This window comes from Clarias gariepinus, chromosome 22 (assembly GCF_024256425.1).
Source record: "Clarias gariepinus isolate MV-2021 ecotype Netherlands chromosome 22, CGAR_prim_01v2, whole genome shotgun sequence".
Taxonomy (NCBI): Eukaryota; Metazoa; Chordata; class Actinopteri; order Siluriformes; family Clariidae; genus Clarias; species Clarias gariepinus.
In genome coordinates this window covers 4,222,803-4,244,529 of record NC_071121.1, presented here as the reverse complement: position 1 = coordinate 4,244,529, position 21,727 = coordinate 4,222,803, and the positions used below count along the sequence as shown (strand labels likewise).

The 21,727-nt window shown below is 40.5% G+C and overlaps 1 protein-coding gene across 1 annotated transcript; it reads right to left on the bottom strand.

Moving 5' to 3' along the window:
• Positions 1-21,513, bottom strand: tspan2b (tetraspanin 2b). Its single transcript, XM_053483067.1, has 8 exons — positions 21,305-21,513; positions 10,165-10,267; positions 6,912-7,009; positions 5,571-5,645; positions 5,410-5,490; positions 5,256-5,312; positions 3,791-3,874; positions 1-3,147 (listed from the first exon to the last, which is right to left on the bottom strand). Exons 1-8 carry the CDS (start codon positions 21,371-21,373, stop codon positions 3,082-3,084), a joined length of 633 nt encoding a protein of 210 aa, XP_053339042.1. The 5' UTR covers positions 21,374-21,513; the 3' UTR covers positions 1-3,081.
• Positions 21,514-21,727: the final 214 nt, after the last annotated feature.

The window sequence follows — 21,727 nt, the reverse complement described above, 5'->3', positions numbered from 1 at the left end:
TAAAACCTCAGAAAAGTTTATTTGTTCTTTTACATCAACCTTCCAATCCTGAGAAGCCTAACTGCTGTCTGAACTCATCAGGCAATAAATAAATTACTCGTTACAATACCAAGAACTATAACAACAAAACATCAGACAACGGCAACCCTGCATTGTTTACAGTACGAACTCTAACTTGTTAAAAAAAAAAAAAAATAATAATAATAATAAAAATAATAATAATAATAATAATAATAATAATAATAATTACAACACACAGAAGGTTTGCTCTAAGCTGCTATGGAAAGGCATGCAACTTTACATACAACATACTGTACATGCACTTCCTACATTCTGAGCAGCTGTGAAGGTGAGCGGTCTCTCACACACACACACACACACACTCACTCACTCTCACACACAAACACATCGCACACCAACACGTAGGTCCTCAGTTTACTTCCTGTCGTTAATCAGCTTCAGGCATGTGCTGATAAGAAATTTGATCCTTTTCTATGTGTATCTCAGCTTTCTTTTATTGGAGATTCAGCTTCATTATACATCATCATGCTCAAATTTAGCTAGAACACAAATAAACTCATAACTTCAAAGGGTAATCAATTCAAAACTATATATTTTTTTAAACTTTGTTTCATTCTAAATCGGGTTGTGTTGCATTAATTACTTTTTAACAAATTGATATTAATAGGCTTAGATTTAACAAGCCTTGAAGTTGAACCTGAAACTGAAGTGACTTTCTAGTACATGTATATAGTACCCATATGCATATAAGTGGCCCGAAAGTCCGGATCCTTAAACATGCTTAAACATGGGATCTCATTTATTTTTACTTAAATTTTTTTACGAAAAAACCTTTAACGAGTTCAAACACAGTACGGTGATGAGACTCTTAGCTGCAGTAAATATTTGAATGGTGCAAACATTTTAAAGAATGATGATCCCAGCCGCGGTGGCTCAGACCTCACTGCAGTCGTTCCCGAGAACATTCAGCGGGTGGAACACCTGATGCTTGAAAATCGTTTAGCTGCAAACTTGGGGAAGAGATGTGTGTGGGAACTGTACACACAATCATTCACCAACACCACTTGTACATTACAGGAACTCGGCCACATCCCCCATACAGTCCTGACCTCGCTCCAGGCCGTTTCCCCATGTTTGGGGCGGTAAAGGAGTTCCTGGGAGGCCAGAATTTCAGATGTGTAGCAGACAGTCCGATCATCACGAGAAAAATTTCTACCCTGATGGTATCCAAGCACTAAGATAAGGGTATTAGTGTAGCTGTATTCTGCGCAATTAAAAGTCCCGGTTTGACTTGAACGGCCTTTGTATCTCAGACGCACCACTATATGATTAGATTAAAGGGCTCGAGAAAAACTCGACCCGAGATTACGGAGATTAACGGTTTCACTTTAGTCCTAGTTAGATTTCGACATTTTGGATTCAGACGAGAAGTGGAACTGCGAAGACGCGTCCGTCTCTGAGATCGCGTGTCAAACAACAACATGTCCGGAATCGGCTCTGAACAGTAATTACGGTAGACCGCTTTTCGTGTCCGCTCTTTTCCGCGAAGCGTAACGATGCGTTTGGCTTTTCAGGGAATATAAAGACGAGCTGTGTCTTTCTCCTGCTTCTCTTCAGTTCACCCTGAGAGACCAAACACGACCTGAGTGTCCAAAACAATGGTGACGCTTGAGGAGTACTGTGTTATACTGTATACCGCGTGTTATCAGCACATGCCTAAATAGTGTCTGCAAGACGAATATGTAATAAACTACACCTACTGCACTTATGGAAACATCTAATAGCACTACGGATCTTCACTTCACACGTGGGTTTTTGACGGGTTTTAGCGTCTCGTTCCCGTTTCCAGGGCGCGCTTGTGGACTTCGCTGTACTGTCTGCGTCCATCGTTTACACGATATGCAACGATTTCGAACTTGGGAGCATGAGAAGCATGGAGAGGATCCAAACTTCAGTCACAAGGATATTTGGAGACGGCAGATGTGATAGCCTTTTATACATTTCTACGGTAAGCTGTATGGTAGTTAGTTACTTAGCAAAACCTCTATTCTGAAAAAATGAGAAGTTACATCAGAATAAAGTCTCGCTAGTGACAAAGCAGAAGACTTCTGACTTGCTAAACTCGATCTCCCACCTACAACACATTTTCCTTAATCGTGTTACGGCTGTTACGAGAGTTTGAAGTGAACAAGTGCGCATTAATAACAGGACTGTAACGCAAAAACGATGCGTCTCTATTACAGAAACCGGACGCGTAGAACATCTTAGGTTATATACGGCTTATAAAAAGAACAAGGCACCTTAATAGATCGTATACGTCATCATCGGACAGGGGTTACGTAATTAAAGATGACAACGACGAGCTTCTACTTAAACTAACGGCCCGGCACGGATAATCACCATCACACACGTTACAAAAATTGGAGTATAAATCTCAACAATATGTACAAGTCGAAACGAAACATGGATTAATGAGCAAATGGAGACACACAAAAAAAAATAATGTAATTAATAGACAAATCTACAGATTTGGTGTTAATCAGGTCGGAAAAACTGAGTGCGCTACCAAGGATTCGTGTGATCTACTGTGGAAGTGTCCCAAACCACACAGCATGCCTAAAGAACCTCTCCATGGTAGGGCACTCAGACTGGTAAACACGACTTCATGCGTCATTCACACACTCACTGTACACGACATACCGGTCGAATCTTCCTCGCCATGTCACCCCAAAGACTCCGGGCTTTAAATTACGCATCTCGACAGCCTCAAGTAGATTTAAACATACGAAAAAAACATAAATTAAATTCAATTCTTTAAACCAGATCAACAAACTAGACCTTTCCAGCAGGTAAAGTGAATAATAATAATAATAATAATAATAATAATAAAAACATGGTTAAAAGTATGAAATCCTTCCAGTAGGTTCTGACCGGATGTTCTAACTTAATGATGGAAAACGAGATGTTTATTGTTCCCAAAGCACTTGTTGTGTCTGCAGAAAAAAAAAAAGAAAAAAAGAAAATAATGGTGCCGATATTAAAGGTCAGAAGGTCGTGTAGTTAGATGACCTCACGGCTGTTCCGGATCGCGCAGCACAGCACCATGCTGAAGACCATCCCGATAATCTGTAGAGATCAGACACAAACTGGTCTCAAACTGCAATAAAAAGGGTTGTTGCTGCTGCTGAGTTTCTTTTTGTTTTTTTTATATTTTTTTTGTTTTTTTTTCCAATTTTCTCCCCTAATTTAGTCGTGGCCAATTCCTCCCCGTCACTAGGGGGCTCCCACATTAGGGCTACTACTACCATTCAGTCGGGCGGGCCGAAGACTATCACGTGTTTCCTCCGAACCGCGTGACGTCAGCCGACCGAATCTTTTCGAACTGCTCGCTCACGCACCGTTAGGGGCGGAGTAACACACTCAGAGGAAAGCGCTAGCCGCTCCTTCCGCGTGCGCGAGCTCACAGACGCCCCTGATTGGCTGTAGAGCCGTGATTAATGTGGGAGCGCAAGTACTCACCTCTCACCCCTCCCCCCTGAGAGAGCTCGGCCAATCAGCTCTCTCTGTGCCTCCGGCTGTGAGAGGAAAACAGCATCACCCGGGGTTCAAACCAGCGATCCCCGGATGATAGGGCGAGCACTTTACCACTGCGCCACTCGGAGGCGCTGCTGAGTTTCTTGTTACATTTTTTTCATACCTTGTTACTTGGACAAAAGCAAAGAAGCAAAACTCGATACAGTAGAGAATTTTATATATTTATGGTTCTCACCATGACTCCGGCGATTCCGATCCCCACGTACCCGATGATAAAGAGTTTACTGTTGAAAAACTCTTCAATGGCAACTTCGCAAGTCTGTGGAAATAAAAACAATGCTATAACATCACGTTACATCACTTTATACAGGACACCACGTATAGATAGTAACTATTTAAAGAACCTTCATCAGCATATTGTCGGCCAAAACGCAGTACAGTATTGGTGCTGATTAAATTTTTTTTTTATGTGTGTGTGCTAAAGAAGCTACTTCTGCAGTTTATGCAACATGGATGTGACCAATCTCACTTCACTTAAATTTAAAGTGAAAAAAAAAAAAGTAAAATTTTCAGCGTTATACAGTACGGTCCCGCTTCAAACAATAATAATAATTTAAAATGCAAATTATTCATATTTCTTTATGAATATTGATACTAAAATTGGTGTAAGCTTCTACAAGCAGATGATCCCTAAACATTGTTGCTTAAATTTGTTTTTGATAAAAGCTTCAAAAGCAGAAAAAATCTGTAGTGTCCGTAACCATGTCAAATACCTGTTGCAATATCTTAACACTTCAGCATTTTAGAATAATACATTTCTTACAGGTTTATGTCTTTTCATGTGAAATTTAAACCGACAAAGTTTCACCTGAATGACAGTTAAGATCGTTAAAAGATTTGAATTTAAAAAAGTAACAGACACTACGGACATAAAAGGGCGTGGAACTGTAGTTGCAAATGTGTTTCTTTTTCATCTGATAAAAATATCCCGTAAATGTGTATGCATATTTATGAAAAACGGAGCATGGATCAGGAGGATAAAAAATGGTGTGTTTACTTTTTCACCCAGATGAGGCACTTTTTAGCGCCAACACCATGTTTTGACTGTGTATAAAATCCTTATGAGCATTAAACGATTCCTCTCCTCTCCACTAGAGGGCTTGGTCTCTCCATACAGACTAACCTTCTATAACCTTTAAAGTTTGACCATCTTAAGGATCGGTCTTAACTCGATCTTGGCAAGTCGTGGTCTTGGACATATTGCATGTGGTACTTCAGGGCCCAAACCGCCCCAAACTGGACGTCTTGGTAGCACCTGATCCGGGATGAAGTCACTATCCATTCTCGTAGCAGATGTTTGATGAGAATAAAACCTTTTTTTTTTTGTACTTTTTAGCTTGCACTGTGATCCAGCAGCACTGCACATGTGAAGTGAAGTAAGTCGGTCTCCCTGCATTCAGTCAGCCAGATCAGATTCCGATGCCTGTGGCTTTGCGTGTTCTTCTTTGCTTGATGCATGAAGCACATGTTTGATCTTGTGCATGATACTGTGTGTATTTAAAACCTCTTCACAGATCCTCATAGAGAGCATACAGACTTTCTTTCTTTCCTTCTTTTTTTCTTTCTTTTTTTTTCATCTAAAATACCCCCCCAGCCTAAAATAAGTCATTGTGTTTCATAATAAAATGCGAGTAAGTTACCTTCCTGTCCTGTGAGCCGTCAGAACACCGCGACTCCTCAGTGCCACAACAGTTCAGCTGTGAGAAGCAAAGAACAAAGACTCAAACCCCGACCCCAATCCATATAACAACAAACGTGCACAAAAACACTGATGCAGTGCAGTGTGAGGCTTACGACTCGTTGGTAGGTGCTGAGAACCTTCGTGCTGTTATCCCTAGCGGAGTCCTGGTAAAACATCTGAATGTCCTTGATGATCTGAGAGAACGAGAGCAAGAGGGAAATGAAGCGAACGGATGCACATGAAGTCGGATAGAATTGCGTGAACAGTTTTTTACCGTTTCTTTATTCAGGAATCCGAACACGCCGGCGGCGACTTCAGCTGCGAAAATGATCAGGAGGCAGGCGAAGAACTGCAGTCCACAACAACAACAGGACGACGTTGACACGGATGAAACATCAAAAGGGAAATGAGGTCAGCGGTAATAACTTTAACTAAACACAGTGTTTCCATGTCAAGGTGTCAAACCAGGACATTGAAAGGATTTACATTTTAAGCTGTTGATTCTATAAAAAAGCACAATATGATCTACAGAAGCAATTTGTAGAAAAATTAATAATAATAATAATAATAACAATAATAATAATAAGAGGGGTGTTCAAGTCAAACCGGGACTTTATTATATGATTACATTTGTTGTGAATAAGGCATAAAACCCATTTTACGTTCTTCAAGTAAGAAGAATAAACATACAGGGAATATATACATTATACAGCATGTAATGCGTAATGCCATTTAGGGCGTGGTCTTGAGCTTGTGATGTAGGACTGGAGTCTGGTTCCGGGTTTTTTCTCTCTCTCTCTTCCCCTCTCTTCCCCTCTCTCTCTCTGATTCTGGATCCTGCTGTTCATACTGTTCATTCATGTTCATGCAAGTTTCATTTGGGTCTCATTCTCAACGCTCAGTCCTGGTCTGGGTCTTCATCATCACCATCATCAGCATTTGGAATCTTCGCCTTGGTCTTGGTCACAGTCTTTATGCACAGAATCTTCAGTTCTAAGTCTGATTCCATCAGAGTCTGATTTTCTGTCTCCATGATTTGTCGCTAACTTGCGAGACGCATCCACATGTTTGGGTCATTAACGGAATTCCTGGGAGGCCGGCGTTTCAGACAGTCGTACTAAGAAAACTTTCTACCTTGATGGTATCCAAGCACTAGTGGAACCCTGGGATAAGTGCATTAGTGTAGCAGAGGATCATATGGCGAAATAAAGGGAGTTTTCTGTTATTCTGCACAATCCAAAGTCCTGGTTTGACTTAAACACCCCTTGTAATAATAATAATAATAATAATAATAATAATAAAATAACTTCAGAGCACTTTGGCACCTTTCACATTTAACAGTTGTTTTCATAAAATAATGATGTTTTTAGGTGGAAAGGAAAAGGAGGGGTAGGGAATGAAACAAAGAAGAGGAAAGAGGGAAAGGAAAAGAAAGCTTAAGTTAAAGATTACAAGGTTAGGAAAGAAAAATAAATAAAATTAAGAGAGATATTGAAATACAATGGAGGGAGGTTGGAGGGGAGGTGAGACCGAGAAGAAAGGAAATGAGAAAAGTGAGGTAATGAACGAGCAGCATGTGATAACCCGGAGACAGACAGAAGTAACAGCAGCTCACCGATCCGAGGAGACACTGAGACTCTCGAACGGCACCACAGCATCCGAAAAAGCCGACCAGCATCACCAAGCCTCCGGCTGCGATCAGGATGTAGACTCCTGCACAAACAGAACGAGACGAGAAACTTCTAACACACTAAAACTTCCTTCACTAATATAACGGAGACAGCATCGTACCGCGATCGTAACTCCTCCTGTGTTACTCATGTCTGCTATCATGACATGGAGCAGGAGCTACAGAATGATTTCAGAGGATTGTACTTGCACATCATGTCCAGAAGGGGGCAGTGTGATTTCAGCGTTTATGAGAACAGCTGTCCCGGCTGAAACATGAGCCTCTGTTTGAGGGCGATGACATCAGGCAGCACTGAGAGATGATGTAATTAACCTCATCTGACATTTCGATCATCTGATTACCTTCATTAGAGATGCAGCTGGGGAGGGGGGCAACGGAGAGAGGGGGAGAGTGTGTGTTTGTGTGTGTGTGAGAGAGCGAGAGCGCGCTTATCCATCATTAGTTGTGTAAATATTATGAAAATGAACAAATACTATAAACAATGGATGCTAGCCTGTAGAAAGTACCCATGATACACAGAGACACTGAAAGGACTATCTATTATTGTGTGTGAAGTGTGAGGCTTGGGGACATGTCCACCACGGACTGATGATGTGCTATATGTGCAACATACTGTCTAGTGCGTAGAGTGTGTAGTTTGAGATGTGTTCGCTATGACCCGATGATAATGTTTAAGGGTGTGTGATTTGGAACATGTCCACTCTGGACTAATGATGATGTTTATGCACTTTATGTAGTGAACAGAGTAAGTGATTTGGAACACGTCCACTCTGGACAGTGTGTGATTTGGAACACGTCCACTCTGGACAGAATGTGTAATTTGGAACACGTCCATTTTGGACAGAGTGTGTGATGGACAGTGTGTGATTTGGAACACGTCCACTCTGGACAGAGTGTGTGATTTGGAACACGTTCGCTCTGGACAGAGTGTGTGATTTGGAACACGTCCACTCTGGACAGTGTGTGTGATTTGGAACACGTCCACTCTGAACTAATGATGACAAATATGTAGTGGACAGAGTATGTGATTTGGAACACGTTCCCTCTGGACAAAGTATGTGATTTGGAACACGTCTACTCTGGACAGAGTACATGATTTGGAACACGTCCACTCTGGACAGAGTACATGATTTGGAACACGTCTACTCTGGACAGAGTATGTGATTTGGAACACGTCCACTCTGGACAGAGTACATAATTTGGAACACGTCCACTCTGGACAGTGTACATGATTTGGAACACGTCCACTCTGGACAGAGTATGTGATTTGGAACACGTCCACTCTGGACAGAGTGTGTAATTTGGAACACGTCCACTCTGGACAGGGTACATGATTTGGAACACGTCCACTCTGGACAGTGTGTGATTTGAAACACGTCCGCTCAGGACAGAGTGTGTAATTTGGAACACGTCCACTCTGAACTAATGATGACAAATATGTAGTGGACAGGGTATGTGATTTGGAACACATTCCCTCTGGACAAAGTATGTGATTTGGAACACGTCTACTCTGGACAGAGTACATGATTTTGAACACGTCCACTCTGGACAGAGTACATGATTTGGAACACGTCCACTCTGGACAGAGTATGTGATTAGGAACACGTCCACTCTGGACAGAGTATGTGATTTGGAACACGTCCACTCTGGACAGAGTATGTGATTTGGAACACGTCCACTCTGGACAGAGTACATGATTTGGAACACGTCCACTCTGGACAGAGTATGTGATTTGGAACACGTTCGCTCTGGACAGAGTATGTGATTTGGAACACGTCCACTCTGGACAGAGTACATGATTTGGAACACGTCCACTTTGGACTCAGGATAACGTTTAAGGGCTTTATGTAGCGAACAAAGCTTGTGATTTGGAACACGTCCATGTTGTGGACAGAGTATGCGATTTGGAACACGTCCACTCTGGACTAATAATAATGTTTATGTGCTTTAAGTAGTGAACAGAGTGTGTGATTCAAGACATGTCCAGTCTGTCTATGTACTCTATATAGTGAATCATCCAGCCCCTCTTCGTTTCGTTCCCTAGATTAGTGTGCTGCTGCCGACATGATTCTCCGGTGTAAATAATAGGGAGTGTAGGGATTAGGAGAGACATCTGGGCCGCGGCATCACTTTTCCCTGTAGGTCCAAACCACCTGTTTGAACTCTTCCCATTCCCCCTTAAAACTCTGCAACATCTCTGACTCCACCCACATCCCTCAAACCCCACCCACGACTGTTTTTCACTTCTGTTTCCATGGCGACTAAATCCCTGCCCTACAAATTGCCACCCTTTTTCTAAAAAAACAAAAGAGCGAGGCCCCATGATGGAGTGTTTGGGCGGTTTAAAAGAAAGAGGAAAGTGATGAATAAGTCTCACTCTGTCTCTGACATACACACACACTCACTCAAACGCACACAGAAACACACACACACACGTAGGCTGAAATGAGACATGACAATCAAATATAGCTAAATGTAGTGTAGGTGTGTGTTATTTATGTGTCTAGACTCTAGAAGGACGTTTACTGTGGCACGATGACATCACTGCTGAAAAACGGTCCATTAGTGACCTACATGACACACACACACACACAAACTAGTGTGTGTCCATCTAAAATGTCCATTATAGACCACACCCAAGATCTTAGCATGAAACCAGATACAAATATTTGTGTGTGTGTGTGTGTGTGTGTGTGTTTTGCTCAGTCATTACCACATCAGGATTCAGGACAGTGAAACCACACACTCTCTTACACACATACACACCATTACGTGATTACATGACGAGGTTACATTGTTATGCATTAAATGTTATTATTTATAATAAGTATAATAATAAGTAAATAAGTATGTAAGTATTTCTTATTATTTACAAACTGTGCGAAGTTCCGTGTCACACACAGGTGTCTGTTTGTCGAGTTGCTGTGTTTACTGGAAAGCGAAACCACTGTTTCCTGTTTTTAAAAAAGTCCCCGGCTGCATCTTAGTTTACATCATACACACTTAAACTCGCTAAATGTGTGTGACACTGAGCTGCTGTATCTCACGGCAGTTTTATCAATTACTTCATGTTTTTTATTAACCTGATATCGATGCATCGCTGCATAGGTTTGTCATATTACACACACATATATACACACACATTCACATGCAGCACTTAGTACATACTTAGACTCACCAAGGAAGAAGTTGCCCGGTGCCTCCTCGCTGCCCAGTAGATTCACTGTGTTGTTTTCCAACCGCAACCACAAACCAACAGCCAGTACCAGAGAACCCATCAACTACAGAGAGAGAGAGAGAAAGAGAGAGAGGAGGGGACAGGGGGTGTAGACAAAAAAAAAAAACATTATCACCATAATGCGTCTTCATCTTCATCATCGTCATGTCATTATCATCACCGTCCACTGTATTGCCATCAACCTCCTTAATGAGGTTCACCATGATTTATCATCATCACCATCATTACTGTCACCTGTCTCGCCACCATCATCATCATCATGACCAACACCTTCACCATTAAACTCTCATTTCCATGACAATAATCATCATCTTCACCATCACTATGATCATCACACCATCCCCTGATTACTCTGTAACCAACATCACCTCCAACAACAACCATGATCACTAACCCCTACTAATCTTGTCTTGGCCACTGTTTCCATCATCACCCCACCTCATCTTTACCACTACTACCACCAACATGATGATGGTGGTGAGAATCATCCCATCATCATAATCATCACCACCATCATAACTACCACCATTATCACCACCATCTTTAGCACCACCATCACTACAATCACCATCATCATCACCACCACCACCACAACCATCATCACAATCCCATCCCACTCTTGTCATTCCAGCTATCACCATCATCACCAATCACCATAATCATCACCACCAGCACCATTATTGTTATAACCTCCAACACAACCACAAGCTTATCACCATTCCCATCGCTACTACTGTACCGCCCCACCGCTATTACCACCAGCATTACCCTAATCACCACCATAACCACTATGATCACTACCACCTCAACCATCATCACAATCCCCACCACTCTAGGCATCGCAACTGTTACCATCATCACCAATAACCATTATTGTCATCATCGTCATTACCACCATCACAACCACCACCCTATCACCATTACTACACCACCCCTAACACTCTTACCATCACCATTACCATAATCACCACCACCACCACCATCATTATTGCCAACAGCATTATCAACATCACCACCACCATCATCACCAAACCAAGAGTACCGCCGCCATCACCAAAACCAAGATCTTCACACCACCGTCCTTATCGCTGCCTTGGTATCCTTATCATACCATCATCATCGTCAGCATTATCATCACTGGTGTTACTGTAATGTACTCTCTCTTTATACTCTCTCTCTCTCTCTCTCTGGAGTTTCACTTAGTAGTAAAATAGAGAAATAATAAATCTCTTCTCTTGTGAAAATGCAATAATCATAAAATGAGAGCTCCAGATTTTTCCATGTAAAACCACTGTGTGTGTGTGTGTGTGTGTGTGGACGTTTAGGTTTATTAAGAACTTCATGTTGCTGATGGATTTTCCGTGTTTGTTTTTCACTTTGTGCTAACCGTGTGCTGGGATTACACTTCCTACTAGCGCCTTTAAAAAATTGAACATCTGCACGATATTATAAACCTCCACACAACAGAATTCTGGGATATTATGCAATATCCTCTGTCTTTATTCCGTCTTCTGACGGACACAGGCGAAACGATATCCAGGACACAGAGATTCTGCCAAATATGCTGCTATCAGATCGCCTAAGAGGTGTACTGACAATCTATTTAAGTGTCATGTGCAATGAATAAAAATAAAATATTTTGCACGCACGCACGCACATGCCTTTTATATTTTGAGCCATGTCGTAAAAAAAACTATTTTTGCAGCCTAGCTGAAGTCTAATTAAGTATTTAAACAGACCACGCCATATGCCCAAATAAAACAGTGGAAAAATCTTTTCTACTGCAGTTTTAAACCTCACGGTTTAGAATTTTTTCCTTTTGGGGTAAAAAGGTTGTTCTTAAGTGTTTATTTTTTATTTTTTATATATCAATTATCCCAGTGTTTCACTAGTGCTTGGATACCATCAAGGTATAAAGTTTTCTCTGTACGCCAGAGACATGATCCGACTGCCTGCTTCACGTCTGAAACATCGGCCTCCCAGGAACTCCATTAATGGCCCAAATGTGTGGAAATGCCTTGGAGCGAAGGAAGGACTGTACGATGTATGTGGCAATAACTCCCAACTTAGTTCCTTATTATTAGTATTAGTATTTTTGTACTACTTCAGATTCTCAGGAGTAAATCAGACTTGTTTCCAGTGGGTGTTGGCCTCCGCCACCAATCCTGTTTGTGATTTTCATGGACAGGATATCAAGGCGCAGCCGTGGAGGAGTTTGGTGGGCTAAGGATTGCATCGCTGCGACCACAGATGATGAGGTCCTGATGTCATCATCAGTCTGTGACCCGCAGCGCAGCTGAGTGTGAAACGGCAGGGATGAGGATCAGCACCTCGAATCTGTGGCCATGGTTCTCAGCAGGAAACCGATGTATTGTCCATTTCAGGTAGGGAGCGAGTTGTTACCCCAAGTGAAGGAGATTAAGTATCTCAGGGTCTTGTTTACGAGTGATGGAACGTTGGAACGTGAGGTTAGCCGGAGAATCGGAGCAGCGGGGGCGGTATTGCAGTCGCTTTACTGCACTGTTGTGACGAAAAGAGAGGTGAGCCGAAAGGCAAAGCTCTCAATCTACCGGTCGATCTTCGTTCCAACCCTCACCCATGGTCATGAGTGTTGGGTCCGAACCGGGCTTTTTCGCTTAGAGATAAGATGAGAAGCTCAGTCATCCGTGAGAAACTCAGAGTAGAGCCACTACTCCTTTGCGTGGAAAGGGGTCAGTTGAGGTGGTTCGAGCATCTAGTAAGGATGTCACCAGGACGCCTCCCTAGGGAGGTTGTTCTTGGCACGTCCAGCTGGAAGGAGACCATAGGGCAGACCAAGAACTAGATGGAGAGAGTATATCTCCACACTGGCCTGGGAACGCCTCAGGATTCCCCAGTCAGAGTTAGATGAGGTGGCTGGGAAAAGGTAGGTTTGGGTTTCCCTGTGGAACTGCAACCCCCCCTGTCCCCAATGCCCCGACTTTGGATAAGCGGTTGAAGATGGATGGATGGATGAAGTAGTATTATTGTGTAGATGTGGTTGGTATTAGGATGGTGAATAATGTAAACAATAGATTTTGATTAATTTAATATTTTTTTGTTTTTTCATTGAATTTTTTTTAAAAATAATTTTATATATTAAAATTAAAAGCAGAAAAATTTTGATAAAAAAATCTCCATACTGTACACATGCTTGCAAAAAGGATCAGGGTTGTTACAATTCTAATTTATTGTAATAATAGTTTATAATGCTTTTAAATCTTTAATTTTTACTTTTTTTAATTAAAATATTTTTCCTTTTTTTGGACAAAAAATAAAAGTAAAAAATAAATGCAGATTGAAGTATAGGTACTATAGTTTGTTAAATCAGCTTTTGTAATGGCGAAAAATGGGAAAAGGGGAGGAGTTAGCTATAATGGAAAGACAGGAGACTGGAGAAGACAAGAAGACTTTTGTGTAAATGAGCACATTTGACTGAAGGACACAGTGACACTGAACACACACACTAACACTATCTCACATATAATGTCAGTAAACTTACAGTTACAAAACTTATGTTTATATTTCAGCCTTAAAGCTACAGTATAAAATATCGAATCTTATTTTTAAAAAATACGTTTGAATTGAATTTGAAAAAAAAAATCTTTTTTTTTGGGAATCTCTGGAAAGTGTATATTTTATTAGATTTCATAAATGTGCATGTGATGCCATGAAGTGCTTTGGTTGGAAGCAAAAGTGCCATCATACCATCTTTAGAAAAAATTTCTTTTGAGTCAACTTGTGTTAATGCATTTATAGTGGAGCTTAAATTAAACATATATTCAAGTATCTTACATAATGAAATAACCAAAATTAGCGAACGGATCTTATTCTCACATAAAAAAAACAAACATTTTCTGATCTTTTGGGGTTATAATTTGAATACTTGTTTTATTTCTTGAGGACCATCCATAAATGCATGAACTATACTAAACACTAAAGGATATATTGGATTAAAATAATCAATTGCACCAATTAGCCATGACATTACAACCTGTCGAGGTGACACGACTTACATTGATAATCTTGTTACAGCAGCCCCTGTCAACATTAGTGAGTCAGTTCTCAAAGTTGATATGTTGGAAACATGGAAAAATGGGCAAGTCCATAGATCTGAATGACCTTGACATGGACCAAATAGTGATAGCTAGATGACTTTGTCTCCAAAACTGGATGTCTTGTGGGGTGTTCACCGTATGGATAGTACCTACCAGAGCTGGCCCACAGAAGATCAACTAGTGAATCAGTGAAAAGATCATGGGCTCCCAAGGATCACTGATGCTCATGGGGACTGAAGACTAGCCAGCTACTTGTAGCACTACTTGTAGCCTCTTTGTGTGGGATTCCGTGCCCTGTCGCACTGCAAAATTTGTAAAATAACAAAGAGTTTAAGGTGTTGACCTGGCCTCCTAATTTCCCAAATCACAATCTGAATAAGTATCTGTGGAATGTGCTGGACAAGCCGTCTTGGTATACATCACTATCGAGTTGGTCCCCCTTTTGCGGCTATAATAGCTTCCACTCTTCTTGGAAGGCTGTCCAAAAGGTTTCAGAGTGTTTCTGTGGGAATTCCTACCCATTCATTCTTTAGAGCATTTATGAGGTCAGGCACTGATGTTGGACGAGAAGGTCTGGCTCGCAATTTCCGTTCCAGTTCATCTCAAAGGTGCTTGAAGGTGTTGAGATCAGGGCTCTGTGTTAGGGCCAGTCAAGTTCTTCCACATGGAACTCATCAAACCATGTCTTTATAGTCCTTGCTTTGTGCACTGGGGCTCAGTCAATTTGGAATCGAAAAGGTCCTTCCTTAAAATATTGCACACCTTGTTTTGGTGGAAGAAGAGGGATCTACTGTACATACTGTAACATTAAGCAGGTAGGGTCAATGTTCTGGCTAATCACTGACCAGAAAAAAAAAGAAATACTCTGCTTTCTGTACTTACTGTACTGCCACTTTCTTATTTAAACAAAGTTTTAAAAACAGTTTTCTTGGCACTCTGCTGTCACTTTAAGGACATTTGACACCCCCCCCCCACCCCCATTTTTTTTAGCTAATTACAAGCAAACATGCACACGCACAATGAAAGCACTATTAAAGAATTATGAGGCCAACATTCTTCAAAAAGCAGGTTAAAAGAGAAGGTTATTATCCAGAGAGCAGAAGTTAGAGAGCAGGGTGGATGGGAGAGTGAAAGGGCTAGAGCACAGACCCTTGTCCGTGTGCCATGTTTCCAGTTCCTCGCACATTGCTTTTAATGTCCCCTCCCCCAGCATCAGACAACACCATGGCATGGGGGTCAGGTCCCTGTAGCAAGACAATGTCATGTAGCTTCTCCGGCAGCTTCATTGTTCAGGATGGTAATTTGATCATTCCTGTATTGTAGCAGTGTCTGGCAGTGATGGCCATGATCAGCGGTTGCTGCGATCCATGCACATAAGAATTAAAAGAAGGAAGGTTAGGACCGAAATTAGCAGTATTACTGATCCGGAGACGTGCCACTTGATGCTACAGTATGCGCATCTTTTGTCAATAATTTATGCCAATCACCACTGATGGGTTAATTGAACAATATAGATCAGCAGCAAACTGGTGACAGGGTTATGGGCGCCCATAGCTCAGCTATACCCCAAAAACAGGCCCATCTAGTCTCATCCTAACGGAAAGCCAATACAGCAGAAATCACTGAAAAATCAATTGCTGGCCAGGATAGAATGGCACCAGAACACCCAGGGCACCACAGCTCAATGTCCACGGCGCCCAGCAGGCAAACAGCCAAAGGTCAACCCGGCCTCCATATTCCCCAAATCCCAAATTGATCGAGGACCCACTGGTCTGATTCTTGGAGGCCCTATTCCTATTCCACAACCCACAGCACCCAAAGGATCCGCTTCCAGTTTCCTCGTACCAGACTCCATGGCAGGAACCCCTGAGGTTTTGTGTACAGTAGTTGTAAGCTCGTTGGCACAAGAGGAACCCAAAACTTACAATAGGTGGTTTTAATGTTGATGGCTAATTGATGTATAATCTGTATTTCCTGTATTTCATAAACCTAGAATTATTTTAAAATCATCTTTTGAGCAGAAATGTATAAATTATAACGTAACAGTTAAAAGCTGTAGAACCTTTTATTCGTCACATAGAGTATACCTTACCGCACAGTGAAATCCTTTATTCCTAGCGATTATAAATTGTGTTTTTGGGGGTTAGGATATTAGGACGTTAATTCTATTTACATTCTATTAAATCTGTAATGTACAGTACGTGCTTGTTGTGAGAAAGATTCAGTTTGGTGTAAGTTGTATTTTGAAAGCATTTAAGTTAAAAGAAATGCCGGATGAGGATCAACATTAATGCTCTCGATACTTAAGGGCTCAGTATAAGAATCAGAAAATCTAATGTGGCATCAGGGCATCTTTAACAGAAACGCTTGGAAAGGACATTTCTGTGTGTATTCCTTCCTGTTTCTGTGTATGGTGTATGAAAAAACAATCAGCTCAGCTCAGCTCAGTTCATACGCCTCATCTGTCTCTTTCGTGGAGATTTTAACCTTGGTTTAAGCCTGTTTTGGCTAAATCTGGTATAAACCTTTCACTTCTTTTTAACAATCAGATCTGAGAATTTAACAGAGTGTGATATAAGATGATGTTCAGCTCATTTCAAAGTGTTCGTTACGAAATGTCTGGTGTCTGTAAAAATGCATGACTGATGTTCTGCTTCTTCTATGTGTAATTTATACTCTCAACTGCACACACACACACACACACACACATGCACCTGCTATGGCTTTAACAGTCATACTGCTTTAAAATCCTCAAAATAAGTGACTTTGCTGCAACAGTGCGCTTACGAATCTCCCTCCCTTAAGTACCCTTTGTCTCGTTCACTGGGAGTGGCAGCATGATGTTTATGAGTCTGGAAATGATCTCAAGGGAATTCTGGGTAATAATGGATGGCGGTGGATCATAAATTACGGCTTGAGAATGGGAAGATATCGATTGTAGATGAAATATCTTCGTGACTGTGTAATACACATTAGCACTTCTACCAAACATTTATTATTATTATTATTATTATTATTATTATAGAACAATTAATTGCATGTTAGAATGTTTATGTTACCTTTATTCACTAACAGCTGACAAATGGACAACAAGTCACTCAGCAGTGTATGTGTATGTGTGTGTGTGTGTGTGTGTGTGTGTGTGACTTTGACAGCTGCACTCATGGTAAAAGAACAAGCCATTAGACAAGAGATCAAAATATGTAAGCAAAGTTAATACTATTATCGTACACTATTAACAGAGTTATTGTTGGAGTGTGAGGGAGCGTGTTTATTACCCAGCAACGTTTGGGCGAGTTCATGTGGTCATCCAGTACATTCAGGTCGTCAGCTGACTTCATTTTATTGCCACATAACATTGCTGAGTCTAGACCTGAGCAACTGAAGGAACTCCAGATCATAACACTCCCTCCAGAGGCTGGTACACTGGACACTATGCATGTTGGGTGCATCACTTCATGCACGTCCCTTCCTACCCTGACACGGTAGGAACAGACCACATGACCTTTTTCCATCGCTCCAAAGTCAAAATCTTTATGCTCTCTAGCGAACTGAAGCCGTTTCTTCATCAAGCGTTCAAGTGATCTTCAATCCCGGTCATTCATGTTGATGGTTCAGCACTACCCTTCTACTGTAGGTGGACAGGTCTAATCCCAGTTCCAGTAATTCTAATAATTTTACGCTTCTGATACAACAACTTTTTTTTTCTTTTTTTAGCCAGTCAGTGTATAAGCTCATCAACACCAAACAGATTTAAGACTTCAGCAGCATTAGTAGTATAAAACGTGACTAAGCAACATGAAGGAACAACAGGAATCAACTAGACAGCTGTGACTGATAAGAGCTCCTCAGTAGAGCATGTCAGACCCGATTCTGTCCTACTTTCTGCCCTTGGATCAGCCTGAGTAATCCTGACACCTTAGTTTTTGTTCTTTAACACTATTTTGTTCTTTTACATTGAAATTTTTGTACTTAGTGTTGTTTTTAAGGCACTGAGAGTTAATGCAATTTCAATTACTATACAGTATGTATGTATGTATTTATTGCAGAATCAACAATAAAGTTGACTTTTACTTCTTCTTGAATATCTCTGCTCATATAGACACTCTAACCCTGTACATACACTTTCCAAAATTCAGCTTCAGAGTCACAATTTCAGCAACAACGGTTTAAGATTTTCTCAAATTTACATATAATATGGTTAGATTCCAGCGACTTTTTATCAATAGGACAATAAGTTGATGCTTATTAAAGGAAAATGCGCAACGAGACATCAGGTAAACCTGCTGCAGATAAAACATAGCAGATAAAGTTTGTTTTTTATCTGTTTCTGCATTTAAATGATCAAGATCCAGTTACATTTACACTGTTGCATACGAACATTGCTTACGTTTATTTGCTAGCATAAACACACACACAAACGTACCCCTCGAAACTATTGGAACAATAGCTAAATCATAAGACGGTCAGGTGTACACTATAGGTTATAATTTTAGCTTTTATTTCCTGATATTTAGATCTACTGTAGATGCGTTGAATACAGTAGAACCCCATACCCATTTTTTTCCCCATAGGAAATAATGTAAATGCAGATCATTTGTTCCAACCACCCGAAAATATTACCAATATTACTATTTTTTTAGCACTTTAATCATATTTTTGCATATAAAAAACAATCAAAACATTTAGAAAAGCTATGTAAATTAGGTAAAATGTTAAACAAATAGACATTTAACCTCATTTAACCTCTTGGCACTGGCTGATTTAAAAACCAAACTGAAAGTGGCTAATGAATAATAGCACTGTAAAATGAATAATACTTAATTTGCAATAGCTGCATCAAACTTGCAACCCACTGACATCACCCAACTGTTGCATTCTTCTTTTTTCTAATGTTTTTCCAGGCTTGTGCTGGAAACTTCTCTCCGTCATTGTTTGTTTCGCTCTTTAGCCTCCTCCTCAATTAGGTCTGGTCCGTCTAAAAATCTTTCACCTTTTTCCCCCTTTATTGTCCTGGCAGTGTGTTTTGAATCATTATCGTGCTGCATTACGAAATTCTTGCTAATCAGAGTGTGTGTGTATTTCTCTGCGAATGTGTAATGTTTATCTAGACCTCTTATTCTGCTGCTGCCAGCATGAGTTCCTTCCTAAATAGAGATTTGTGAGCCTGTTCCCAAGAACAAGCCCAAGCCATGAAACTACTGAACCTCCAGCATGCTTGACCAGGGGGCTTTTAAGTTTTAGATCATGATCGGATCCTTTCTTTATTAACACTTTGATCTTTTTTTTACTTCGACGGAGGTTCATCTTGGTTCTTTTTTATCACTTACCCAAATCATAGGAACAATCTGGGCTTTTGATTCTAAATGATAATCCGTTTTTTTTAAATCTTGTGAAATAGCCTTTGTATTCCTGATTTTAAAGTCTTCTTCAAAACAGTAGCTTGTGATCCCCTCACCCCTGCCATGTGAACATTGTTGCTGACGTCACTAACTTTTTCTGTTTTAATTAATAAATTTCTGTTTTAATACTGTTTCTATCAATAATTCTTGTACTGTCTGTGCCCACACTTGTGCAACCACTGTTATAATGTATATATTTTTATATTATATTTTTTCTCTCCCATAAACACATACTGTATACTGTACCAGTCAAACCTCACCTCACCTGAAGCCAAGTGTCTTATCTAGGGGTAAAGTCAGTAACTTTTTTAATTAAAATCTTTCAATGATCTTAATTGTTATTCAAGTGAATCTTGAACCAATTTAGATTTCACACGAAAAGACATAAAATTGAAAAAGTGTATTATTCTAAAATGCCAAAAAGTTACGGACACTACAGAATTTTTGTTTAAATTTTTGATTAAAAATTCTTAATTTTGCATAGAATGGTTTACTTTAAGAAACATTTTTACAGGTCATATGCTTCTTGAAGCTTTCACCAATTCTAGTATCAATATTCATAAAGAAATATGAATAATCTGCGTTTGAAATGATTATTGTTAAAAGCTAGATGCTGAAAAGTGGACATTTTTGGGGCAACTTGAAATTTTTATGAAAGCAAGATTGGTCACTTGAATGTTGTATGAGCTTCAGAAGTAGCTTCTTTGGCAAACAAACTTTCTATATAATGTGTATACATAAAATAATAATAATAATAAATAAAATCAGCACCAATGCTGTGTATTTTTTTTACATTCTAGATCTAGAACAATACTGGAGATTTCCTAACTATGAAATAACACATATTAGGTAATTATTAAGAAACAACGACAGTCAGTCGTTACCATACCACATTTCTGAAACAGTCCTTGCACGAACAGTATCGTCAAGTGCATTTGAAAAACCAATCAAGCACCATGATGAAAACCTTCCCAGGAAAGGGAGAACAAAAGTTACCTCTGCTGCAGAGGAGATGTTCATTTAGAGTAAAATCACCAATTAATGTAACAGCACCACACTTACAGTAGAGCTGTTATGAAGTATAAGTAGCAGATACATCTCAATATCAACTGTTCAACCGAGGAGATACAGTACTAATACAACACATATACACATATACACATATATACATATAGAATAAACACTCACAAACACAAACAGCCACACAAACAATATTTATGCACAGCAGTATCAGTATGAAGTGAAGATCCTGTATAGTCTGTGTAGTGCACTATATGTTGAATAGTAAGCTCTTTGTGAACCTTTTCCAAAGAGGAAAAAGGGGCGTTTTGTTCCCTTAATGGAAAATCTGATTTACCTTTCCCTGGCCGAGGGGATAAACACACACACACACACACACACACACACGCTGAGACGCAGTGGAAGAGAGAGAGAGAGAGAGAGAGAGGGGGGAAAGTGGAAAGAAAGGGGTGCTCTCCTGCTCTCCCTGCCTTCTGCGCTACACAACAGACATCCGATCCGCGCGCGCAGCTTTCAAGTCAAACATCAAAGCGATTAATTCGTTTGATTCATTCCGCGCTCGAGCAACAGGGCGCCACTCACCCAGAAGATGAAGTTGAAAATGAAGAGCAGGTATTTCACGCATTTCATCGCACCTTCCACTTTCCCCATATTTACGTTGTAAAGGTTTTGAAGCTGGGTGCAGAAGAAATGTCACAAATGATCCGCAGTGAGAGTCAGGAGCAGCTGCTGTCAGAGCCGGAACATACACGATTATTAGATCTCCTCTCTCTCTCGCTCTCTCTCTCTCTTCCTTACACACACGGCACACGCACACTGAGAGAGAGAGAGAGAGAGAGAGACTAAAATCCGCCCATTTTTGCATAGGGGGAAACTAAGGGGGAAACCAGACAACCAGACAATCAATAGACTGAATCAAGGACAGCAAAATCATTTTCCTGTTTATACTGTATAAACTGATCAGGCATAACATTCTGACCACCTGCATATACTGTACAGTGATGC

What these genes read in the sequence shown, in the direction of transcription:
- tspan2b (XM_053483067.1), bottom strand. Translation starts at nt 21,373, where the DNA reads ATGGGGAAAGTGGAAGGTGCGATGAAATGCGTGAAATACCTGCTCTTC. An exon ending in ACGGCTCACAGGACAGGAAG is followed by an intron (nt 3,875 to 5,255) that starts GTAACTTACTCG and finishes TTATTTCCACAG; the next exon opens with ACTTGCGAAGTTGCCATTGA. An exon ending in TCGGAATCGCCGGAGTCATG is followed by an intron (nt 3,148 to 3,790) that starts GTGAGAACCATA and finishes TGATCTCTACAG; the next exon opens with ATTATCGGGATGGTCTTCAG.